The 26,667-nt window shown below is 51.6% G+C and overlaps 1 protein-coding gene across 1 annotated transcript in view; it reads right to left on the reverse strand.

Moving 5' to 3' along the window:
* The window catches only part of PTCD3 (pentatricopeptide repeat domain 3), a 160,769-nt gene that overhangs the window by 3,038 nt on the left and 131,064 nt on the right, over positions 1 to 26,667 (reverse strand). The window contains exons 18-22 of the mRNA XM_075346792.1: positions 11,697 to 11,775; positions 11,525 to 11,615; positions 11,231 to 11,316; positions 9,285 to 9,433; positions 829 to 870 (exon numbers count right to left, since the gene is read on the reverse strand). Coding sequence (XP_075202907.1) covers positions 829 to 870; positions 9,285 to 9,433; positions 11,231 to 11,316; positions 11,525 to 11,615; positions 11,697 to 11,775 — 447 coding nt within the window. The remainder of the gene's footprint in view (positions 1 to 828; positions 871 to 9,284; positions 9,434 to 11,230; positions 11,317 to 11,524; positions 11,616 to 11,696; positions 11,776 to 26,667) is intronic.

Genomic DNA, 26,667 nt, shown 5'->3' on the forward strand with positions numbered 1-26,667 from the left:
AAAGTTATGAAAGTCAATAATGTTTTCACAGAGCCAAGTCTAAGTGAGGAGCAGGTATAAGATTTTGGGAAAGGAGGCTGCCTGCGAAGACCACACATGAAAATAGAACCTAAAAATATACATTACAGACCAGACTTGGAACACTACAAATAATATCCTAAAGATATTATATATAAAATCTGTGTGTGAGCTGTGTGGAATCGGGAAACGTGCAAACAGACGGTATTCACAGTATTTACACTGGGAGACTACGTGGGCTCCTACAAGACTTTGATCAGAATCCTCAGACAAGGGGCTGTGGTGCAGTGCTCCTGACTGTGGAGGTGATAGTGTGAGGGCCTAGCTATGAATCAATTGTCCAAAAAAAGATCAGCTGTGTTTGTATGATTATTGCTCAGATGCTGATGTACATACCAGGATGCACCTTTCGAAATGTGTTATTGAAACAAATTATGCCAGGCTGAACAATGCAAGTATTCAGTAGCTGGTTCAAACTGGTATTAGAATGCTAGTAGCAGGCTGATGACGTACTGCATAGACCTTGTCGCTTCTCTTTAACCAATCAAGGACAATGTTGAACTGTATAACTGTGTGTATTTTATCATATATGGGTTAGAAGAGCATTGAGCTTCTCCCAGATAGGAATAGGTCTCTGTGTGGTCATTTTTCCTCATACATACATCTGCGCAGATCTAATCTGGAATCCTCCTCCGAGACCCTGAGAAACCCCCTCGAAAGCTCCCCCAACAATGGGAGCGGTGCAGAACTGCTGGCACCGAACGCTCTGCAGAGAATTTGGCTTTTGAGAATGACTAAAAGTGCACTCACCGGGGAACAAGATGCTTGGCTTGGAATGACTTGAGAATTTTCCTGTTTATAAAAAAAATGAATTAGAAACTATTAAAAAGGTAATAGAACAGCTGTAAAAAGAAAAAACAAACCCCCCCCCCAAAATAAGAGAATTTTGTTTACTTACCGTAAATTCTTTTTCTTATAGTTCCGTATTGGGAGACCCAGACCTTGGGTGTTTAGCTTCTGCCTCCGGAGGACACACAAAGTACTACACTTAAAAGTGTAGCTCCTCCCTCTGAGCTTATACACCCCCTGGTGATCCAGTCCCAGCCAGTTTAGTGCAAAAGCTGAAGGAGAATAGCCACCCACAAGTAGAACAGAGCAAGAGCCGGAACAACCGGAGACTCTGTCCACGACAACAGTCGGTGATAACACGCGGAACAAGAATTTGCCAACAGGCAACAGGGAGGGTGCTGGGTTTCCCAATACGGAACTATAAGAAAAAGAATTTACGGTAAGTAAACAAAATTCTCTTTTTCTTTATCGTTCCTTTGGGAGACCCAGACCTTGGGACGTTCCAAAGCAGTCCCTGGGTGGGAAATAAACAGAAAAACTAAGAAGTAGGCAGAACCTAACTTCACAAATGGGCGACAGCCGCCTGAAGGATGAGTCTGCCCAAGCTCGCATCTGCCGAAGCATGAGCATGCACTTGGTAGTGCTTCGAGAAGGTATGCAGGCTAGCCCAAGTGGCAGCCTGACAGACTTGTTGAGCCGTAGCCTGGTGCCTAAAAGCCCAAGAGGCACCGACAGCTCTGGTTGAGTGTGCCTTGATCCCCGGCGGGGGAGGCACCTGAGTACTCTGGTAGGCGTCCGAAATAGTCGATCTAATCCAACGGGCTAAGGTCGGCTTAGAAGCAGGGAGGCCCTTGCGCCGACCTGTGGTTAGCACAAAAAGAGAGGTGCACCGCCTGAGCGCAGCGGTGCGAGACACATAGATCCGGACAGCACGCACCAGATATAGAGTATGCAGCGCTTTTTCAAAGCGATGAACAGGGGCCGGACAGAAGGAAGGTAAGGTAATGTCCTGGTTAAGGTGGAAGGGAGAGACCACCTTAGGAAGAAAGTCCGGAGTCGGACGGAGAACCACCTTGTCTTGATGAAAAACTAAAAAAGTTGACTCCGAGGAGAGCGCAGCCAAATCAGAGACTCTCCTGAGAGAAGTTATGGCAACCAGAAAGGCCACTTTCTGAGAAAGACGATACAAAGAAACCTCCCTAAGGGGCTCAAAAGGGGGTTTCTGCAATACCGTGAGGACCAAGTTAAGGTCCCAGGGATCCAAGGGCCGCCGATAAGGCGGAATGATGTGAGACGTGCCTTGCATGAAGGTGCGGACCTGAGCCAGCCGACGAGACGCTGCTGGAACAGAACTGACAGAGCTGAGACTTGTCCCTTGAGAGAGTTGAGAGACAGTCCTAGCTGCAGACCGGACTGTAGAAAAGACAGAAGGGTCGGCAAAGAGAATGGCCAAGGAGGATGGCCGGTAAAGCGACACCAGGACAGGAAAATTTTCCAAGTCCTGTGATAGATCTTAGCGGAGGAAGACTTACGGGCCCGAGTCATAGTGGAGATGACTTCAGGAGGAATACCAGAAGCCGTCAAAATCCAGGACTCAAGAGCCACGCCGTCAATTTGAGGGCCGCAGAATTCGGGCGGAAAAACGGACCTTGCGAGAGTAGGTCTGGACGGTCCGGGAGATGCCACGGCATCTCTACGGACAGTTGGAGCAGGTCCGGATACAAAGCTCGCCTGGGCCAGTCCGGTGCAATGAAGATGACTCGACGGCCCTCCATTCTGATCTTGCGCAGAACTCTGGGCAAGAGAGCTAGAGGGGGAAACATGTAGGACAGACGAAACTGGGACTAGTCTTGAACCAGAGCGTCTGCGGCGAAGGCCTGAGGATCGTGGGAGCGAGCCACGTAAACAGGAACTTTGTTGTTGTGACGGGATGCCATTAGGTCCACGTCCGGAGTGCCCCATTTGCGGCAGATTGACTGAAACACTGCCGGGTGCAGGGACCACTCGCCACCGTCCATGCTTTGACGGCTGAGATAATCTGCCTCCCAGTTTTCCACGCCTGGGATGTGGACTGCGGATATGGTGGACTTGGAGTCCTCCGCCCATTGAAGGATGCATTGTACCTCCATCATTGCCAGGCGGCTGCGTGTCCCGCCTTGTTGATTGATGTAGGCAACCGCTGTCGCGTTGTCTGACTGGACTCGAATGTGCCTGCCCGCCAACAGGTGGTGAAATGCTAGGAGAGCTAGAAGCACGGCTCTGGTTTCCAGCACATTGATTGAAAGGGCTGACTCGGACGGAGTCCAAGTGCCCTGCGCTCTGTGGTGGAGACATACCGCTCCCCAGCCGGATAGACTGGCATCCGTGGTGAGAATCACCCAGGACGGGGCCAGGAAGGAGTGCCCTTGGGACAGGGAGAGGGGCCGAAGCCACCACTGAAGAGAGCTCCTGGTCCGTGGCGACAGAGCCACTAACCTGTGTAAGGAGGAAGGCCGCTTGTCCCAACAGCGGAGAATGTCCAGCTGCAGGGGGCGCAGATGGAACTGGGCAAAGGGAACCGCCTCCATGGAGGCCACCATTTGACCCAGCACCTGCATCAGACGCCTGAGGGTATAACGGCGGGGCCTCAGCAGAGAGCGCACCGCTAGCTGGAGTGACTGCTGTTTGATTAAGGGCAACTTCACAAGTGCCGGCAAAGTCTCGAACTGCATCCCTAGGTACGTGAGACTCTGGGTCGGAGTCAGAGTGGATTTGGGAAGATTGACAAGCCACCCGAATTGGGCTAGAGTGGCGAGAGTGAGCGAGACACTCCGCTGACAGTCTGCGCTGGATGGAGCCTTGACTAGAAGGTCGTCCAGGTAAGGGAGCACTGCCAACCCCTGGAGGTGCAGAACCGCAATCACTGCTGCCATGACCTTGGTGAATACCCGAGGGGCCGTGGCTAACCCGAAGGGAAGAGCCACGAATTGGAAATGATCCTCTCCTATTGCAAAACGTAACCAACGCTAGTGTGAAACTGCAATTGGCACATGTAGATAGGCATCTCTGATGTCGATGGACGCCAGGAAATCCCCTTGGGTTATTGAGGCAATGACTGATCGCAGAGACTCCAAGCGAAAATGCCGCACCTGAACATGCTTGTTGAGAAGCTTGAGATCCAGGATGGGCCGGAAGTTACCGTCCTTTTTGGGAACTAGGAAGAGGTTTGAGTAAAAACCTCTGAACCGTTCCCGAGCGGGAACTGGTACAATTACTCCGTTTGCCTGCAAGGATGCCACGGCCTGTGAGAAGGCGGTGGCCATGGAGCAGGGGGGAGTTGAGAGAAAAAAATCTGTTTGGCGGGCTGGAAGAGAATTCTATCCTGTAGCCGTGAGATATGATATCTCTCACCCACTGATCGGAGACTTGTTTTAACCAAGCGTCGCCAAAGTGGGAGAGCCTGCCACCGACTAAGGACGTTGCTGGAGCGGGCAGAGAGTCACGAGGAGGCTGCCTCCTGCGATCTTCTGCGGACGCGCTTTTGGGCGTCAGTTGGATTTCTGGTCCTTAGCTGAGTTAGCGGACGACCAGTTGGAGGAATGAAAGGAACGAAACCTCGACTGATTCCTACCCTGGGCGGGTTTCCTGGTCTTGGTTTGTGGCATGGAAGTACTCTTCCCGCCAGTAGCTTCCTTAATAATTTCATCCAGCTGTTCACCGAACAGCCGGGAACCAGCAAAAGGGAGCCCAGCAAGGTACTTCTTTGAAGAAGCATCTGCCTTCCACTCTCGAAGCCACAAGATCCTGCGGATAACGAGGGAATTAGCCGAAGCCACCGCAGTGTGGTGAGAAGCCTCTAGCATGGCAGACATGGCATAAGATGAAAAAGCTGAAGCTTGAGAACTTAAGGCAACCATCTCAGGCATAGATTCCTTGGTGAGGGAATGCATCTCCTCTAGAGAAGCAGAGATGGCTTTGAGAGCCCACACTGCTGCAAGTCGGGGAAAACGCGGCCCCCGCCGCTTCATACACAGATTTGGCCAGAAGGTCAATCTGACGGTCAGTGGAATCCTTAAGTGAGGTGCCGTCAGCCACTGACACAACGGTCCGGGCTGAGAGCCTAGACACCGGGGGGTCTACCTTTGGAGAGTGAGACCACTCCTTGACCTCCTCAGGTGGAAAGGGAAAACGGTCATCAGAACCACGCTTTGGAAAGCGTTTGTCAGGACAGGCCCTGGGTTTGGTCACAGCGGTCTGAAAACTGGAGTGGTTAAAGAACACACTCTTTACTCTCTTAGGCGAGGTAAAACTGGTGCTTTTCTGCCAGAAAGGGTTGCTCCTCTGATACTGGCGGATTGAGATCCAGCACAGAATTAATAGAAGAAATCAAGTCACTAAGATCTGAGTCACCCTCGGAAAGATCGATGGGGTACATGGAGTTAGCCTCCGAGCCCCCCGTAAGGGCATCCTCCTCATCTTGCGAGTCAGCTCTTGAATCAGAGCCGCGGGATGAGGAGGGAGAGGAAACCCTGCGCCTTCTCTTAGGAGGACGGGGTCTGGGACCTGATGATGAATCCTCTGTGAGCTCCGATGGACGGAGGTCAGAGGATAGGGATCCTAAAGGACCCTTAGCAAGAGCATGAGAGGCACCCTGTGAGGAGGGCTGATGCATATTCATTAGAGATGAGCGAGTATGCTTGTTACTACTCGGTACTCGCACGAGTATCACTGTACTCGGGCTACTCGGCGGGGACCGAGTAATCTCGCGATACTCGTGCTGTACTCGTGGTCTTCATGTTGGCGCTCTTTTTAGAGCCATCCCTTATGCAGGGATTGGCTGGCAGACCAATGCAATGCCACAGCCCTGTTGTGGAATTGCAGTGATTGGCCGGCCCTCACAGAATGACCGTGCCTTTAGCCCGACACTTCCCCGCTCGGCTACGGCCCCTCCCGCACTCCACTCCGCGTGTATATTTATATGCACGCTTACACACACACGTACGTTTTTTTATTTAATTTACAGTTTTAGGGTTTCTACATGCTGCCGGTGGTCATTTCACAAAAATACTCGGGTCTCCCATAGGATAACATTGGGCTCGGTGCTCGGGCCGAGTACACGAGTATCTTGGGAGGCTCGGCCCGAGCCTCGAGCACCCGAGCTTTTTAGTACTCGCTCATCACTAATATTCATCAAAGTCCTGGACAAAAGTCCCATGGACTCAGCAAATGACTGGGATATAGACCTAGAGAAGGACTCTACCCGGGGGTTCAGCCAGAGGTGCAGAGGCAGCCGGAGAGACCACTGGGGGTGAGACTCCAGGCTGTGGCACCGCCAAGTTAGAGCAGACATCACAATGTGGAAAGGTGCTCGGCTCAGGCAGCAGGAGCTTACATGCAGCGCATACAGTATACAGCTTTGGAGCCTTGCTCCTCGTGTGAGACATGCTGCTGGAGTGGGGGCTCTGCAAGAGAATGAACCCCAGGGAGAATATACAGAGGTCCACAACCAGAGACCGGCTGTGGCTTACCAGACCGCTGGAAGCGGTGTTGTGTGCCCTCCAGATCCCGAAGCCCGGACCCCCAATGCACAGCACCTCAGCAGGGATGCAGAGTGCAGAAAGGCCCAGCGCAGAGTGAACTCTGCCTAAGAAAATGGCCGCCGGAGCGAAGAGAGGGGGCGGGACTTGGGGGCGTTCCTGTAGAAGAGCGGGAACTGGAGGGCCATAGAGACCTGCAGGGGAGGAGACACGCCCTAGCAGTGGGGAGTGTCCCTCCCCTGTGCAGGACGGCTGCCGGGAGGAGCCGTGCCTGTCCCTCTGCATGAGTGACATGCGAGGGTAGTTAACAGAAACTAGGCCTCCGGCAAAGCCGGGGCCTAAATTTAAGCGGCGAGGCCGACGCGCAGGCACCATCGGCGCGGTTCTCGGGCGAAAGCTAGATAACCCGCCGGAAATGCCAAAATAAATACATTCAGCATACTCTCCCCATACAATAAAGAACAGGGACCCCCAACATATAAACGTCTCAGGTACTTAGCTGCTGAGACGCAGGGCCAGGTCCCTGGGGATGAGTGCTCCGGTCCAGCAGAATCCTCAAGGGGCTGTGGATGGAGACCGGTCTCCTGCCAGGCATGGAGACCGTGCTGGCTCCCACTTCAAGCCAGAGCCCATGAGGGATGGTGAAGGAGCACGGCATGTAAGGCTCCAGCCTTGGAAATCAACCTTACAACACCGCCGACACAGTGGGGTGAGAAGGGACATGCCGGGGGTCCAGAAGTGGACCCGCACTTCTTCAATCTCTTCCAAAAAAAGAAAAAAATCATGAGAATGCATGTGTGGATGTATGCCTCCTGAACACAAAGCGATAAACTGGCTGGGACTGGCTCACCAGGGGGTGTATAAGCTCAGAGGGAGGAGCTACACTTTTAAGTGTAGTACTTTGTGTGTCCTCCGGAGGCAGAAACTAAACACCCAAGGTCTGGGTCTCCCAAAGGAACGATAAAGAAAAACCTGTTGAACAATGTGTATCGAAGCCCCACTCTTAAATCCAGCATCTAATAGCCGTTTAGCACTACAAGCTTCTAAAATACAGTTAGGATTCGGCTCTCCTTGCCGGTTCAAGTGGTCGTCACGTGAAGAAAGTATGTAAAAACGAAGCCATTCTATCAGGTGGGGACTGCTCAATATTACTCACTGTTTATATCTGGAAATCTGCAGCACTTGCCAAAATTTTCCCCAGAGTTGGACAATTTAACTGAAAGATCATCAGTGAACTTGTTCTCATTGGATCTAATCTCATCTTTTCCTTCTTCTGAGCTCTTTTCACCAGATTTAGGACCACATCAAAGCTACATCCAAGCTTCCTTCTTCTGAGCTCTTCTCACCAGATTTATGACCACATCAAATCTACATCCAAGCTTCCTTCTTCTGAGCTTTTCTCACCAGATTTAGGACCACATCAAAGCTACATCCAAGCTTCCTTCTTCTGAGCTCTTCTCACCAGATTTAGGACCACATCAAAGCTACATCCAAGCTTCCTTCTTCTGAGCTCTTCTCACCAGATTTAGGACCACATCAAAGCTACAGCAGTTATCCATAAAATGGTCGGCATCACGTCATTGAAACAGCAGTCCGTCCTAGTCATGTGTTGGGACGGGCTGCAGTCTGGAGAAATACTGCTGCCGAGAACTGTGTCTAAACTGACAGAGGAGCTATAGTGTAAGCGCACATATGACTATGAGCAAAGGAGAAGGCTCTGACAATAGAATAAATCTTCTGACTGAGCACAAAGGAATTTTTTTCTCCACTCTCAGTCCTCTGTGAAGATTAATTTCTTCTCCTGTCAAAGCCCTTCTCTAGATCACTGGTGTGTGCTAATGATAAAGCTCCTCTGTCAGTTGAGATACAGGTCTCGGAAATTTCTTTACACTTGTGACTAGGATGGGCCACCTCATGAAATTGGTCATATGAGCCATTTTATTATTTTGAAAACTAAACTTTGTGGTCATTAATGGCCTTGTATTTAAAAGGAACTTGCAAGTTACTAATGCCCTGCGCTTACAGCAGCACAAGCACAGCTTTAAATTGAATCTGACCATGAAGGCATTGCCACCCATATCATGGTGTTTCAAAGTGAAATCCAGGAAGCATGCTATGTGGCCGACTACTCCAAAGGCCTGTCCACAAGCGGCTTCTCCCCTTCACTCACAGGTACCTTCCTATATACACACACAAAAGGGAGATACCTGTCAGTCTGGGGAATAGGGGAGGGGAGAAGGCCCCAGAAACCTGTGTCTTGCACTAGCCTTCCAACTTTTAAATGTACAGTAAGTATGTGAACTACTGCAGCGTTCCAAACCAAAACATACGGAGTATGGCACACCTTGTGCTTTTTGATACTGCAGTAACGTTGCAGCTCTGAAATATGGCCAAACTGGTGGCAAATGGCATCTTGGCAGCTTCACGCTTGATTTTCCTCAATTTATGGGCAGTTATTTTGCGCCTTTTTTGCCCAACACGCTTCTTGCGACCCTGTTGGCTATTTGCCATGAAACGCTTGATTGTTCGGTGATCACGATTCAAAAGTTTGGCAATTTCAAGACTGCTGCATCCATCTGCAAGACATCTCACAATTTTGGACTTTTCAGAGCCCATCAAATCTCTCTTCTGACCCATTTTGCCAAAGGAAAGGAAGTTGCCTAATAATTAAGCACACCTTATATAGGGTGTTGATGTCATTACACCGCACCCCTCCTCATTACAGAGGTGCACATCACCTGATTTACTTAATTGGTAGTTGGCTCTCAGCCTATACAGCTTGGAGTAGGACGACATGTATAAAAAGCATCATGTGATCAAAATACTCATCTGCCTAATAATACTGCGCACAGTGTAAGGAACAAAAAAGGGGGAAAAAGGCAGATAAGAACTGAATCTTACCAAGCTTCCTCCAATCTCCCGGCTCTTGTCAGCAATATGGCTATATTCCCGGACGCAGCAGCGGACGCCTTCATTTGGTGTTTAGAATTCTCACTAGAATCGTACACAGACTTTATAGATGTCGCCGTGTCCGCAAAGGCAGCCTGGAGCTAAGGAGGGAAGGCACACAAAGAAGTGAGCAGACTGTTGTAGCCGCTAGATGTACTGCTGCAGCTACTGGCACTTACCAAAAACTAGAAACTACATTATAATATGTACATGGGATTATACTGTCCTGCCTTCCCCCTGTATAGCGTCACTGTCCTGCCTTCCCCCTGTATAGGGTCACTGGCCTGCCTTCCCCCTGTATAGGGTCACTGTCCTGCCTTCTCCCTGTATAGGGTCACTGTCCTGTCTTCCCCCTGTATAGGGTCACTGTCCTGCCTTCCCCCTGTATAGGGTCACTGTCCTGCCTTCCCCCTGTATAGGGTCACTGTCCTGCCTTCCCCCTGTATAGGGTCACTGTCCTGCCTTCCCTCTGTATAGGGTCACTGTCCTGCCTTCCCCCTGTATAGGGTCACTGTCCTGCCTTCCCCCTGTATAGCGTCACTGTCCTGCCTTCCCCCTGTATAGGGTCACTGTCCTGCCTTCCCCCTATATAGGGTCACTGTCCTGCCTTCCCCCTGTATAGGGTCACTGTCCTGCCTTCCCCCTGTATAGCGTCACTGTCCTGCCTTCCCCCTGTATAGGGTCACTGTCCTGCCTTCCCCCTGTATAGGGTCACTGTCCTGCCTTCCCCCTGTATAGGGTCACTGTCCTGCCTTCCCCCTGTACAGGGTCACTGTCCTGCCTTCCCCCTGTACAGGGTCACTGTCCTGCCTTCCCCCTGTATAGCGACACTGTCCTGCCTTCCCCCTGTATAGGGTCACTGTCCTGCCTTCCCCCTGTATAGCGACACTGTCCTGCCTTCCCTGTATAGGGTCACTGTCCTGCCTTCCCCCTGTATAGGGTCACTGTCCTGCCTTCCCCCTGTATAGGGTCACTGTCCTGCCTTCCCCCTGTATAGGGTCACTGTCCTGCCTTCCCCCTGTATAGGGTCACTGTCCTGCCTTCCCCCTGTATAGCGTCACTGTCCTGCCTTCCCCCTGTATAGCGTCACTGTCCTGCCTTCCCCCTGTATAGGGTCACTGTCCTGCCTTCCCCCTGTACAGGGTCACTGTCCTGCCTTCCCCCTGTACAGGGTCACTGTCCTGCCTTCCCCCTGTACAGGGTCACTGTCCTGCCTTCCCCCTGTATAGGGTCACTGTCCTGCCTTCCCCCTGTATAGGGTCACTGTCCTGCCTTCCCCCTGTATAGGGTCACTGTCCTGCCTTCCCCCTGTATAGGGTCACTGTCCGGCCTTCCCCCTGTATAGGGTCACTGTCCTGCTTTCCCCCTGTATAGGGTCACTGTCCTGCCTTCCCCCTGTATAGGGTCACTGTCCTGCCTTCTCAGTCTATACAGGGTTAAGTCCGCCATACACTTTAGCTGCCAGCCGAACCATCGTTCGACCATCAGCTATCTCACTCAACTTTCTCAAACACAGGGGCACTTCGGTGCTCTCTCAGAGAGCCTCTGCCTTTACTTTTAAAGAAAACAACGCTCTGAAATCAGACATACTGGATACTTATCTTCTGCGACAACATCTATTGGAGGGAGACTCGGGGGGGGGGGGGGGGGGGCATACACAGACTGTCAGTTGTCAATACCAGAAGGTTTTCAGCTGACGTTAACCTGAGTATAGCCTTTACACTACATTACAGGGGTCATAAATCTCCCTTCCCCCCTTATAATAATGAGCTGACTCTCCCCATTCTGACTTAGTATGTACAGCAAAGCTGACACGTGAGCTAAAGAGATCAGGCCAAGTCAGCTTTGTGTCTACTCTAGTGGCCGATGTGAGAACTGCAATATGGCCAGATGTATACCTCTGCAGGCTGTTTGGCGCTGGCCATCAAATTCAGGACTTCTTCAAGCAAATAATCCTTGTTACTATGGCCGATTCTTTTGATATCTAAAAAGGGAAAATGAATAATAAAATTAGGTAAAAAGTTAAAATACACACACACCAGGGTATGGCGGCATACACAGCAGTATACATGAGATGTGCCATTAAATACAGAAGCAGAAGGGGGCAGTTCTGTGGGTTGATCCACAATGCACACAGAGGCAGAAGCTTTGCAGGGTCCGGAGATCCTTCTCCACTTGTTGTCGTCACTTACCTTTCCAGAGTTCAGGGATGAGCTCCAGTCGATTCTCCATCTCCAGCACCTGAAGGAGGTTCTGGAAACCTTTGGAGGTAGGATAATAGCGCTGTAATAAAAAAAAAATGATCAGAATTAGTATGAGGGATGTTCAATATCACAAGAAAAAAAAGCATCCAAGTGCACGTACTGATGGGACGAGATCTCGGTACCACTTCAGCACCACGTTAGTGTTCTCCATCATGCACACTATGTGGAAGAGCCGACCACTGCGAGGAGACAGAAGAGAAAAATCCACATAATTAGTGTCCATGATCAGGGAGACATACACATTTCCCCGTTAAGGTTGGTTTTTCCAAACTACCCCCCAAACCTACACAAAAACCACAGCAGCCATGCACAATACTAGTCACAACAGGACCCCTCTCCCTTTCGCTAGTCATCACGGTTTCATAGCAGGACTCCCCCAGCAATCACATCAAGGACTCCCTTTCACCCCATGTACTATCGTGTTTCCCCAAAAATAAAATATTTTTTGCCCCGAAAAATGGCCTAGGGTTTATTTTCAGGGTAGGGCTTATTTCTCGGGAAACATGAGATGGGGGGTAAGTTTACCCCCCCAAAAAAAGGCAGAGACCTCAGGAGAATTATACTTACCAGACCTCAGATATTTGCATTCCTCCTAGGTCCTGCACGCACACAGACACGCAGATACAGCCAGTGATATTGTACTGCTTCCGGCCGGCAGAGCTGTGGAACACATGGCACTACAGTGGAACGCATTGATGCGTTCCACTACACGTCCTCGACGTGTTCCACCAGAGGTCCTAGCATTCCACTACGTCCCAGGCCCCTGAAGTAGCATGGTATCGCCAGGTGTGGATGCGTTACACTGCAGGTCCTTGATGAAGTCCACCGCAGGACCTCACATTCCATTGTGTACCAGGTCCCTGAAGCAGTATGGTATCACCGGGTGTGGGTATGTGTGCGTTCCAAAGCAGGTCCTCGTAGCGTTCCAACGTAGGTCCTCGACGCGTTCCAACGTAGGTCCTCGACGTGTTCCAACGCATTCCGTTCGGGTCTGTCTTCTCTCTTTTGGTGTATCTGCTTTCTTTAATTAAGTGCCCATTTTTAGCTGCATGGACACTTCATTTTTCAACCACAACTAGGGCTTATTTTCGGGGTAGGGCTTATATTTAAGCCTTACTCTGAAAAGGCAAAAAACTCCTGCTAAGGCTTGTTTTCGGGGAAACACAGTACATAAAAGTGTCGAGGGTAAGAATTGAGTAAACTGAAATACTTAACAACCAATCCAGTAGAGAATATGCAAGTTGCTACACGCCCTGAGCCAGACCTGCGATATTTGATTGGACTATATATTTTGTCTACACCCTTTTATCTAGAACTATAAAGTTTTCTAAACAATAAACTGAGACAAACAAAAAAGGGGGGGAAAGAAGTTATCTATTATATTTTCCAGCAGTAGAGGGCGCAGCAGACATATTAGACAGGCTTTGAAGCTGGCCTTTCCCTTGCAACAGTTATATTTACTAAACTACAATGAAACATGTCTGCTATGAGAATGATCTAATGCATATTTTTAGTTTTTGTTTTTATAGATGGAACAAGATGCTGGTCAATTCTAGACGGGATATGCTACGGTTTACACAACATGAGGTAATCAAAATTTGAACCACTCCCTCCCCTCCTATCGGTACAGGAGGAAGTGACATATTAATGCCCTCTCTGGTGGGTGGAGCAGAAGTAGGTAAGATAGTCAAATGTGTATGTAGGATGTAGATCTTTCCTGTTGTCAAATGAGCTAGGTATGCTGAAGATCAAGTCTAGATATGAGCTGATGGAATCGGATGGAGAGCAGGTGCAGCTGACCAAGAAGCAGTGAAGCCTAGAGTTGAGGAGTCCTTTACCAATGCAGACGGACCATACCTCGGTGACACCTGTCACGTCAGTGACTTTTGTCACTTCTTGTGTTCTTAAATCCCTACAGGAACAAGCGAATCAACAAGGAATGCAGTGTGAGATGCAGGGAGCCAGCTGACTGAGGAAGGTCTGTGCATAAAGGGCGGTAAGCTTTCTCTGCCATGAGATCTCTTCTTAATGATGGCCCAAGTAACTTATGGACTAAAATCTGTGAAAAATAAATATCAGTGTGCGCTTTGGTGATACCAGGGTTCAGTACCCAGGTGGGCAGACTCACCCAGTCTTGTAAAACCCATCCTTAAAACAATGTGAGAAAAAAAACTGTAAAAAGTCCGCAGAAACACACCCTGCACCTGCTCTACCCATTTTAGAGACTGCAAACTGATTATAGATGTATATCATGAGCAGGTTTTATGCAAGTCTGTGCGTGTTGTGTAGATTTCTTTCTAGGTTTGGTCAGAGGCATTCTAGTGCAGAAAACGACGTTATTGCTGAAAATCCACATAATGAAGGTGGTATGTAAAAAAAAAAAAAGAAAAAGAAAATTGGGTTTACAGAGGTAAAAGAAGTGTATATTTTATGAAAAAAAAACAACAAAAAACTGACAAGTTGTGAACCAAATGTGTGTTTTGTTTCCCTTTAGTAATAAACAGGTCTCTATGTAAAATGTTTTTTTTTGGTTTAGCACAAGGCACGCCCAATTTTTTTATAATTGACTAAATAGTGTAATAAACAGGTGTATTCCCTAATTCCAGATCCTAAATCAATTAGTAGTATGTGGTCTTCAGTCAGAAGACTGATTAATCCTAAAAGGACAAGCGAGAAAGAGCCATGAGTCAAGATTAGATGAGTTGATCCAGCTTCTCCCAACCACAGAAATTTAGATGAAGCTCGAAGGCAGGACAACATGGTTTCACGTCTCGTATTGCAGAAGGGTTGATCCACCGGAGCTCAACTGAGCGTCTTGCTTGTTTTTATCCTTTTCAAAAAGACCTGTATAGTATCAGGCCAGCATTGCCAAAACAGGTAGAAGAGAGAACTTAGAGAGCCTTGAGACATGGGAAAGTCCAACTATAAAGGGTAAGGACTCGCCTAGGAGTCCTTGGTCCCAAACAGGTGAAGAAAACCCTTTCCCCTCTCCACCCATGCCTCAACGTTCAGTCAGGCAGGTTTTCCCAACAGATATTTATTTCTCTCTTCCTAAGGGAACACAGTACCCTTAGTATTCGGAAATGGCAGAAATAAGTCTTTAGGGGGTACTGTTGAGGGTAAGACTGGAGTAAACTGAAATACTTAATTCAGCCATTTCATAGACTCAAATGAAGGGAATTTTGTTTACTTACCGTAATTTCCTTTTCTTCTAGCTCCTATTGGGAGACCCAGACAATTGGGTGTATAGCTTCTGCCTCCGGAGGCCACACAAAGTATTACACTTTAAAAAGTGTAACCCCTCCCCTCTGCCTATACACCCTCCCGTGGATCACGGGCTCCTCAGTTTTGGTGCAAAAGCAGGAAGGAGAAAACTTATAAATTGGTCTAGGGTAAATGCAATCCGAAGGATGTTCGGAGAACTGAAAACCATGAACCAAAAGAACAATTCAACATGAACAACATGTGAACACAAAAGAACAACCAGCCCGAAGGGTACAGGGGCGGGTGCTGGGTCTCCCAATAGGAGCTAGAAGAAAAGGAATTTACGGTAAGTAAACAAAATTCCCTTCTTCTTTGTCGCTCCATTGGGAGACCCAGACAATTGGGACGTCCAAGAGCAGTCCCTGGGTGGGTAAAAGAATACCTCAATAAAAAAGAGCTGAAAAAACGGCCCCCTCTTACAGGTGGGCAACCGCCGCCTGAAGGACTCGCCTACCTAGACTGGCGTCTGCCGAAGCATAGGTATGCACTTGATAGTGTTTCGTGAAAGTGTGCAGACTAGACCACGTAGCTGCCTGACACACCTTCTGAGCCGTAGCCCGGTGCCGCAATGCCCAGGACGCACCCACGGCTCTGGTAGAATGGGCTTTCAGCCCTGAAGGAAGCGGAAGCCCAGAAGAACGGTAGGCTTCGAGAATCGGTTCCTTGATCCACCGAGCCAAGGTTGACTTGGAAGCCTGCGAACCCTTACGCTGGCCAGCGACAAGGACAAAGAGCGCATCTGAACGACGCAGGGGCGCCGTGCGAGACACGTAGAGCCGGAGTGCTCTCACAAGATCCAAAGAGTGCAAATCCTTTTCACACTGGTGAATTGGATTAGGGCAAAATGAAGGCAAAGAGATATCCTGATTGAGATGAAAAGGGGATACCACCTTAGGGAGAAATTCCGGGACCGGACGCAGAACCACCTTATCCTGGTGAAACACCAGGAAGGGGGCTTTGCATGACAGCGCTGCTAGCTCAGACACTCTCCGAAGTGATGTGACTGCCACTAGAAAGGCCACCTTCTGCGAAAGACGTGAAAGAGAGACATCCCGCAGCGGCTCGAAAAGTGGTTTCTGAAGAGCCGTTAGCACCCTGTTAAGATCCCAGGGTTCCAGTGGACGCTTGTAAGGTGGGACTATGTGGCAAACTCCCTGCAGGAACGTGCGGACCTGCGGAAGCCTGGCTAGGCGCTTTTGAAAAAATAAGGAGAGCGCCGATACTTGGCCCTTGAGAGAGCCAAGTGACAAACCCTTGTCCATTCCGGATTGAAGGAATGAAAGAAAAGTGGGTAAGGCAAACGGCCATGGAGCAAAACCGTTATTAGCGCACCAGGATAGGAAGATTTGCCAAGACCTATAATAGATCTTGGCGGACGTAGGCTTCCTGGCCTGTCTCATGGTGGCAATGACATCCTGAGATAACCCTGAAGACGCTAGGAGCCAGGACTCAATGGCCACACAGTCAGGTTGAGGGCCACAGAATTCAGATGGAAAAACGGGCCTTGTGACAGCAAGTCTGGGCGGTCTGGAAGCGCCCACGGTTGACCCACCGTGAGATGCCACAGATCCGGGTACCACGACCGCCTCGGCCAGTCTGGAGCGACGAGAATGGCGCAACGGCATTCGGACCTGATCTTGCGTAACACTCTGGGCAGCATCGCCAGAGGAGAAAACACATAAGGCAGTCGAAACTGCGACCAATCCTGAACTAACGCGTCCACCGCCAGAGCTCTGTGATCCTGAGACCGTGCCATGAATGCCGGGACTTTGTTGTTGTGCCGTGACGCCATGAGATCGACGTCCGGCGTTCCCCAGCGGCGACAGATCTCTTGAAACACGTCTGGGTGCAGAGACCATTCCCCCGCATCCATGCCCTGACGACTGAGAAAATCTGCTTCCCAGTTTTCTACGCCCGGGATGTGAACTGCGGAGATGGTGGAGGCTGTGGCTTCCACCCACTGCAGAATCCGTCGGACTTCCTGGAAGGCTTGACGACTGCGAGTGCCGCCTTGGTGGTTGATGTATGCGACGGCAGTGGCGTTGTCCGACTGGATACGGATCTGCCTGCCCTCCAGCCACCGATGAAAAGCCAATAGGGCTAGATACACTGCCCTTATCTCCAGAATATTGATCTGAAGGGATGACTCTATCGGAGTCCAGGTTCCCTGAGCCCTGTGGTGGAGAAAAACCGCTCCCCACCCTGACAGGCTCGCGTCCGTGGTGACCACAGCCCAGGTTGGGGGTAGGAAGGATTTTCCCTGCGACAGAGAATTGGGAAGGAGCCACCACTGAAGTGACGTCTTGGTTGCAAGGGAAAGAGAGACGTTCCTGTCGAGGGAAGCCGACCTCCTGTCCCATTTGCGGAGAATGTCCCATTGGAGTGGCCGAAGATGGAATTGCGCGAATGGGACTGCCTCTATAGCTGCCACCATCTTCCCCAGGAAGTGCATGAGGCGCCTTAAGGGGTGTGACTGACTCCGAAGAAGGGATTGCACCCCTGCCTGCAGAGAAAGCTGTTTGTCTTTCGGAAGCTTGACTAACGCTTGCTGGGTATGAAACTCCATCCCAAGGTACGTCAGTGATTGGGTCGGTGTCAACTTGGATTTCGGGAAGTTGATGATCCACCCGAACCGCTGGAGAGTCGCCAGAGCGACAGATAGACTTTGTTGACACGCCACCCGAGACGGGGCCCTGACTAGGAGATCGTCCAAGTAGGGAATCACCGAGTGGCCCTGAGAATGCAGGACCGCCACAACGGATGCCATGACTTTGGTGAAAACCCGTGGTGCTGTCGCCAAGCCGAAAGGCAATGCCACGAACTGGAGGTGTTCGTCCCCGATGGCGAAACGCAGGAAACGTTGATGCTCGGGTGCGATCGGTATATGGAGATAAGCATCCTTGATGTCGATCGATGCTAGGAAGTCTCCTTGTGACATTGAGGCGATGACCGAGCGGAGGGATTCCATCCGGAACCGTCTGGTTCTCACATGTCTGTTGAGTAGCTTGAGGTCCAGAACGGGACGGAATGACCCGTCCTTTTTTGGCACCACGAACAAGTTGGAGTAAAATCCGCGACCACGTTCCTGAAGGGGAACGGGGATCAAAACTCCTTCCATCTTTAGAGCGGCTACTGCCTGAAAAAGTGCGTCGGCCTGAGCGGGGGGCGGAGAGGTTCTGAAGAAGCGAGCCGCAGGACGAGAGCTGAACTCTATCCTGTAACCATGAGACAGAATGTCTCTCACCCATCGGTCTTGAACATGTGGCCACCAGGCGTCGCCAAAGCGGGAGAGCCTGCCACCGACCGAGGATGCGGTCAGGGGAGGCCGAGAGTCATGAGGAAGCCGTCTTGGAGGCAGTGCCTCCTGCGGCCTTTTGTGGGCGAGACTTGGATCGCCACGCATATGAGTTCCTCTGGCCTTTCTCCGGCCTGTTGGACGAAGAGGATTGGGACTTGGCGGAGGGACGAAAGGATCGAAATCTCGATTGAACCTTTCTCTGTTGAGGTCCCTTAGGTTTGGCCTGGGGTAAGGAGGAATCCTTTCCTTTGGATTCCTTAATAATCTCATCCAATCGTTCGCCAAACAAACGGTCGCCAGAAAACGGCAAACCGGTTAAGAACCTCTTGGAAGCCGAGTCTGCCTTTCATTCGCGCAGCCACATGGCCCTGCGGACTGCCACAGAGTTAGCGGATGCTACAGCTGTACGGCTAGCAGAGTCCAGGACGGCGTTCATGGCGTAGGATGAAAAGGCTGACGCCTGAGAGGTCAAAGACGCAACTTGCGGAGCAGAATTACGTGTGACAGCATTAATCTCAGTCAGACAAGCCGAGAGAGCTTGGAGTGCCCACACGGCTGCAAAGGCCGGGGCAAAAGACGCGCCCGTGGCCTCATAGATGGACTTCACCAGGAGCTCTATCTGTCTGTCAGTGGCATCCTTTAGCGATGAGCCATCTGCAACCGATACCACGGATCTAGCCGCCAATATTGAGACTGGAGGATCCACTTTGGGACAGTGAGCCCAACCCTTAACGACTTCAGATGGGAAGGGGTAACGCGTGTCAGTGAGGCGCTTAGTAAAGCGCTTGTCCGGGACCGCTCTGGGCTTCTGGACAGCGTCTCTGAAGTTAGAGTGATCGAAAAACGCATTGCGTGTACGTTTGGGGAACCGAAACTGGTGTTTCTCCTGCTGAGACACCGACTCCTCTACAGGAGGAGGCGGGGGAGAGAGATCCAACACCTGGTTGATGGACGAGATAAGATCATTTACTAAGGCGTCCCCTTCAGGTGTATCAAGGTTAAGGGCGACGTCAGGGTCAGCGCCCTGAGCTGCGACGTCCGCCTCGTCCTCCAGAGAGTCCTCAAGCTGGGATCCCGCGCAGCGTGAGGAAGTCGGGGAAGATTCCCAGCGAGCCCGCTTAGCCGGTCTAGGACTGTGGTCCGGGCATGAGCCCTCCGCCTGAGACCTAGGGGCCAACCTGGGAGCGCGCTGCGGCGCGGACCGAGAGGGGCCTGGAGGCGACGAGCCAACAGGGGCCGGGGCCTGTGAAAGGACCGGTCTGGACTGCAAAGCCTCTAGCAGCTTAGAAGACCATTTGTCCATAGACTGAGCCATGGATTGAGAAAGTGACTCAGAGTTTCTCAGCAAAAGAGGCGAACTCTGTCCCTGCAGCCTGGACAGGGGGAGCAGGGGGGTCTACCTGAGCCGAGGGGCCCACTAGTGTCCGAGGCTCCGGCTGAGCAAGCGAAACAGGGGTCGAGCATTGCTCACAGTGAGGGTAGGTGGAACCCGCAGGTAACATAACCCCACAAGAGGTACAGGCCGCAAAAAAACCCTGTGCCTTAGCAGCTTTGCTCCTTGTGGACGACATGCTGTTGTCTCCTAGGAGAGTGATCACTGAGGGTATATGGGAAAGGGGTATACAGCCCGACCGAACAGATATATATATATATATATACGTATCTATTCCGGCACCCTAGGGGGACCAGCACCGGGTGACCGGTGTGGCTTACCGACCGCTAACAAGCGGAGTGTGTCCTCCAGATTCCCTGCCTTAGATCCCCCGGAGCTGCAGAGCTGTTCACTGAGAATCCTCCACCGGCAGAATGCCAAAAAATGGCTGCCGGAGCTCTCAGGGGAGGAGTGGAGCCGTGGGCGGCGCCAGGAAAGTGCGGGAATCTGGGGTCCCCACAGTGATCAGTGAGGGGGGAGGAAAACATGCAAGATGCTCCAGCCCTCACATCCGACGTCAGGTCGGTAATCCCGCCCTTATCCCTGACAGGCAGGCCCGGGGGCGGGATTTTTGCGACTAGGCCGCGATGAAGCCGGGGACTAAATTTGAGACCGCGCCCGACAAGCAGGCACGGTCGGCGCGGAAGTCCACCGGCCTTCTCAATTCAGCAGCTGCCGCGGCTTCCGGGAGGAAGGTGCGCTCCCTGCACAGTCCCCAATGGGGACACAGAGTACCTTTGAGTTGCAGGGCCCGGTCCCTGAGGTTGAAGAGGCTCCGGTCCGGCAGGTTCCCACAGGGGCTGCGGAGGGAGCACAGTCCCAGTAAATGGATGACCGCTTAGGATCCCACTTCTCCCAGAGCCGCTAAGGGATGGTGAAGGAGATGGCATGTGGCTCCAGCCTCTGTACCCGCAATGGGTACTTCAACCTTAACAACACCGCCGACGTAGTGGGGTGAGAAGGGAACATGCCGGGGGCCCCGTGGGGGCCCTCTTTTCTTCCAACCGACATAACGAAGTATGAGAATGCATGAGTGGATGTGTGCGTCCTTCCACACAAAGCATAAAACTAAGGAGCCCGTGATCCTTGGGAGGGTGTATAGGCAGAGGGGAGGGGTTACACTTTTTAAAGTGTAATACTTTGTGTGGCCTCCGGAGGCAGAAGCTATACACCCAATTGTCTGGGTCTCCCAATGGAGCGACAAAGAAAAGTCTTTAGGGGGTACTGTCGAGGGTAAGACTGGAGTAAACTGAAATACTTAATTCAGCCATTTCATAGACTCAAATAAAGAGAATTTTGTTTACTTACCGTAAATTCTTTTTCTTATAGTTCCGTCATGGGAGACCCAGACCATGGGGTGTATAGCTACTGCCTCCGGAGGACACACAAAGTTACTACACTCAAAACGTGTAGCTCCTCCCTCCTAGCATATACACCCCCTGCTAGCCAGTCCTAGCTAGTTTAGTGCAAAAGCTGAAGGAGGACATCCACCCACAAGTAGAGATAGAGTAAAATCCGGAACAACCGGAGCCTCTGTCTACAACAACAGCCGGTGAAGACACACGGAACAAGAAACTTGCCAACAGGCAATAGGGAGGGTGCTGGGTCTCCCATGACGGAACTATAAGAAAAAGAATTTACGGTAAGTAAACAAAATTCTCTTTTTCTTTATCGTTCATATGGGAGACCCAGACCATGGGACGTCCAAAAGCAGTCCATGGGTGGGAATAAACAGACAACTGAGAAGCAGGAAAACCCAACTTCACAAATGGGCGACAGACACCTGAAAGATGCGTCTGCCGAAGCCCGCGTCTGCCAAAGCAAGAGCATGCCTTGGATAGAGCTTCGAAAAAGTATGCAGACTAATTCGAGCTGCCGTCTGACAGACCTACTGAGCCGTAGCCTGGTGCCTGAAAGCCGAAAAGGCACCGACAGGTCTGATCAAATGTGCTCTGATCCCCAGCGGGGAAGGCACTTGAGTACACTTGTAGGCCTCGGAAATGGCCGACCTAAGCTAACGAACAAGGGTCGGCTTAGATGCAGAGAGACCGCTATGCTGACTAGCAGTCAGTACTAGAGAGAGGTGCACCGCCTAATAACGGCGGTGCGAGACACCTAGATCCGGGGCGCCCGCACCAGATCCAGGATATGCAACGCTTTCTCAAAGCGATGAACAGGAGCCGGACAAAAGGAAGGCAGGAAAATTGCCCCGGATAAGGTGGAAGCAGTAACCACCTTAGGGAAAAAAGTCCGGAGTCGGACGGAGACCACCTTGTCTTGATGCAAAAGACCAAAAAAGGGGGTGACTCAGAGAGAGTGCAGCCAGAACTCCCTGGCAGGAAATTATAGCCACTAGAAAGACTACTTTCTGTGAAAGATGAAACAAAGAAACCTCCCTAAGAAGCGCAAAGGGGGGTTTCCGGGAACCGGGAGGACCGGATTAAGGTCCCAGGGCTCCATAGACCGCCGGAAAGGCGGAATGATGTGAGACGCGCCCTTAAAGGAGCGCACCGGAGCCAGCCGGACGATACGCCGCTGGCACATACCGACAGAACGGAGACCTGTCCCTTAATGAAAGATAGTCCTAGCTGTAGACCGGACTGTGGAAGGGACAGGAGGGTCGGCAAGGCTAAAAAGGTCCAAGGACACCTTGGAGCTCGAGTCATAGCGGAGATGACTTCAGGAAGGATACCAGAAGTCGCCAAGATCCAGGACTCAATAGCTACGCCGTCAATCTGAGAATCCAGAATTCTGACGGAAAAAACGGACCTTCTGAGAAAAGGTCTGGACGGACCGGAAGATGCCATGGCAATCCAACGGACAGAAGGAGCAGGTCAGGATACGAAGCCTGCCTGGGTCAGTCTGTAAGAGAATGACCCGACGGCCCCCTTCCCTGATCTTGTGCAGGGCTCTGGGCAAGAGGTAGAGACGAAGCTGGGATCAAACATGAACCAGTGTGTCTACCGCAAAACCTGAGGATTGGACAGCTGAAATAATCTGCCCGCAGTTTTGACATCTAGGATGTGGGCTGCGGATACGGTGGACTAGGAGTCCCTTGTCCAGTGAAGAATGTTGAGGCGCCAAGATTGCCAGGCGGCTGTCTGGAAATTGATGTAGGAAAACGCTGTAACGTTATCCGACTGAACTCGAATGTGCCTAGCCGCCAACAGATGGTGAAGGCTTAGAGAGCTAGAATACAGCTCTGATTTCTAGCCCATTGATCTAGAGGGCTGATTCGGACAGAGTCCAAGCGCCCTGCGCTCCGCGGTGGAGATATAATGCTCCCAAGGCGGAAAGACCAGCACCCTGGTGAGAATCACCTGGGACGGGGCCAGGAAGGAGCGTCCCTGAGACAGAGTGGTCGAAACCACCCCTGAAAACGAGCCCCAGGTCAGTGGCAAGCCACCACCCCGTGGAAGGAGGGAGTTCGCGTGTACAGCGGACAACATCCAGTCTCAGAGGGCACAGGAGAAACTGGGCAAGGAATCGCTTCCATTGACGCCAACGTCTGACCAGCACCTGTATTTGGTGTCTGATAGAACGACGTCGACCGCCAGCGGAGGGACTACTGATCGACTAAGAGCGGCTTCACAAGAGCCGACAGTCTCGAATTGCGTCCTTGAGAACCTCTGGTTCGAAGTCAGAGTGGACTTGAACAGAATGACAAGCCACCCGAATAGGTTAGAGTGGCGAGAGTAAGCGAAGTACTCTGCTAAGAGTCTGCACTGGATGAAGGCCTGAGAAGGCCGTCTAGGGCAAACGATCACTGTCAATCCCTAGGGGTGCAGGACCCTAATCACAGCAGCCCCAATGAGAATACTCGAGGGGCCGTGGCCAACCCCAAGGGAAGAGCCACGAATTGGACCACTCTGATGGCAAAACGCAGTCAACGCTGGTGTGAAACTGCGATAGACCGTTGCAGAAAAGCATCTCTGATGCCGAAGGCTGCGAGGGAATCTCCTTGGGTTCTTGATTGATCCGGTGAAAAAAACACCCGGAACAAGACCGAGACTCCATGTGAAAACGCCACACCTGACCATGCTTGAAAAGCTAAAGATCCAGGTCGGAAGGCACCGCCCTCTTCGGGGACTAGAAATAGATTTAAACAAAAATCTCAGAACCGTTCCCAGTCGGGATTCGGTACAATTACTCCATTGGCCTGCAAGAAATGCCACGGCTTATGAGAAGGCGGCGGCCTTGGAGCCGGGAGGAGGTAACAGAAAAAATCTGTTTGGCGGGTGGACAGAACTCCATCCTGTAGCCATGGGAGATATAATCCCGCCCCCACTGAACGGAGACGTGTTAGAACCATACGTCGCCAAGTGGAGAGAGCCTGCCACCGACTAGGAGGAGGTTGGCGTGGCTAGATAGCTCGGAGGAAGCTGACTAAGTGGCAGCATCTCCTGCGGTCTTCTGAAGACGCAGCTTCAAGCCAATTGGTTCTATGAACCTAGGCCGAGCTAGAGGACGATCAGATGGATGAACGGAAACCACCGAAACCTCAACTGATTCCTGCCCTGGACAGGTTCCCTGGTTTAGGTTTGTGGCAAGGAAGAACACTCCCCGCCAAGAGCTTCCTAAATTTCATCCAGTTGGTTCCGAAGAGACTGGTCCCACGAAAGGGGAGCCTAGCAAGGAACCTCTATAGAGGCATCTGCCTTCCATTTCCGAAGCCACAGGAGCCTGCGGATAGCGAGGAAAGTAGCGAAGACCACCGCCGTGCGGTGTCCAGCATGGTAGACCTGGCAGAGGATGAAAAGACTGAAGTCTGGAAGTTCAGGCGACCGTTTTGGGCATAGAGTCCCTGTGAGGGAATGCATCTCCTCTGAGGAGCCGTCAGCCACCGACATAACGGTCCGGGCTGAGCCACCTGAGGTGAATGAGCCCACTTCTTGACCACTATTGGTGGACAGGGGAAACACAGTCCTCAGAATCACGCTTCATGGGAAGCGACTGTCAGAGTGGACCCTGGGCTGGTCACAGGGGCCTGAAAACTGGAGTGGTTAAGGAACACATGTTGTGTTCACCTAGATAAGGTAACTCCGGCGGATTGAGGTCCAGTACAAAATTAATGTACCGTGGGATCCTTATAGAGGTGCCGTCAGCCACTGATACCACTATCCGGGCTGAAAGTCTAGACACCGGAGTGGCCACCCTTGGCAAATGAGTACACTCCTTCTTTGATGGGAGGGGGAGTCAGGCAGCAGAACCCCGCTGTGGGATCTGCAGCACAGGCTGCGGGCTTGGACGCCTGAAAACTGGAGTGGTTAAGGAACACACTCCTCGTCTTGTTAAAGGTATACTGATGCCTTTCTGCCAGCGGGGAATACTCCCCTGATACAGGCGGATGGAGGTCCAATACAAGTATAATGGACGCAATCCAATCATTCGCATCCGCGTCACCTACGGACGGATCAAAGTACCTAAAGCAGCGTCCGAGCCCCTGGTAGAGACATCTTCCTCGTCCAGTGAGTCAGCTCGTAATCAGAGCTGCGGGACGGGGAGGATAGGGGACCCTGCGTCTCCCAGTCAGGAGGACGGGGTCTGTGAGGTTTGCTGAGCGAGCAGAAAACGCCCTGAGAAGGGGGCTGTATGCTCAGCAGATGCCGGGACAGGCCGACCCCTGGAAAAAGATTCCTCCAGGGGTCAGCCACCGAAACCGGAGCGGCTGGAGGGACCATGAATGAGCCTCCAAGCAGAGGGGCCACAGTGGTTATGAGCTCGGTACAGCCGTATGAGACTACCAGCAGTGGATACTAAAAACAGCCTGCAGCCTCGCTCTGTGAGACATGCTGCAGAGGTGGGGGGCTCTGTCTAGAATGTCTAGAATACCCGAGACAGGGGTCAGCCTGGGGAGACTCCAGGCAGAGGCACCACATAAGGACCATTACAGTGTGGGTCCGTGCCGGTTCAGGCAATATGAGTTTACATGCAGAACATGTAGTGTACAGCCTTGGAGCTTTGCTCCTAGTGTGAGACATGCTGCTGAGGAGGTTCTATAATAAAGAATTAACTCCCTCAGAATGCTGTGATCGTGTATAAAAGTGCACAGCCAGAGGTTGTGACTTATCAGGCCGCTATTGTGAGTGCCCCCCCAAGTGCCCCTCCAAGCCTGGACCCCCAGCCATATATCCACTCCCTCTGCACTGCAGAGCAGCCAGCGCCGATCAGCGTACTAAGAACGCTGAGAAAATGGCGCCAGAGTGAGGGGGGGGGGCGGGGGTTAACCTAGGAGCGGGAATCGGAGGGCTAAGGCATGTACAGGGGAGGGAATCATGTCCTAAAACGGAGTGTCGTCCCCTGTGCAGAGCGGCCGGCGGGCGGCGCTGCAGTGTCCCCCTGCATGACTAACATGCAGGGGAACAAAACGAAACTAGGCCGCGGCTGAAGCCGGGGCTTAGAGTTATACATGCGGCCGAAAATCAGGCATCATCGGCGCGGTACTAAGTAAAAACTGAGAAACCGGCCGGAAAAAACTGTAAAAAACAGCATTATCAACATAAATCACTGTCCCCTCAATAAAAGCTCCACATTGTAGAAGGACCCTTGAATAACGTCTCTATACTTAGCTTTGAGACGCAGGGTCCAATCCCTGGTGGGGTGGGGGTCCAGTGCTCCGTCCAGCAGGGTCCTGCCAAAGGGCTGCGGATGGAGGCCGGTCTCCTGCAAGGCAGTGAGAACCGTGTTGGCTCTAACTTCAAGCCAGAGCCCATAAGGGATGGTGAAGGAGCGCGGCATGAAGGGATTTCTGCCCTGAAGTCAACCTTAACAGCACTGCCGCCAGGGGAGTGTGAAGGGACATGCCGGGGGTCCAGTGGACCCGCTTTTCTTCCAAATCTTTTGAAAAATCAAAAAAGGATGCATGTGTGTGTGTGATCCTCCTGACACAAAGCATGAAAACTGGCTAGGACTGGCTAGCAGGGGGTGTATATGCTAGGAGGGAGGAGCTACACGTTTTGAGTGTAGTAACTTTGTGTGTCCTCCGGAGGCAGTAGCTATACACCCCATTGTCTGGGTCTCCCATAGGAACGATAAAGAAATATAGTTTAGTTGATGTAGCCTAATACATATTTCTGA

The sequence above is a fragment of the Anomaloglossus baeobatrachus genome, chromosome 1, assembly GCF_048569485.1.
Source record: "Anomaloglossus baeobatrachus isolate aAnoBae1 chromosome 1, aAnoBae1.hap1, whole genome shotgun sequence".
Classification (NCBI taxonomy): Eukaryota; Metazoa; Chordata; class Amphibia; order Anura; family Aromobatidae; genus Anomaloglossus; species Anomaloglossus baeobatrachus.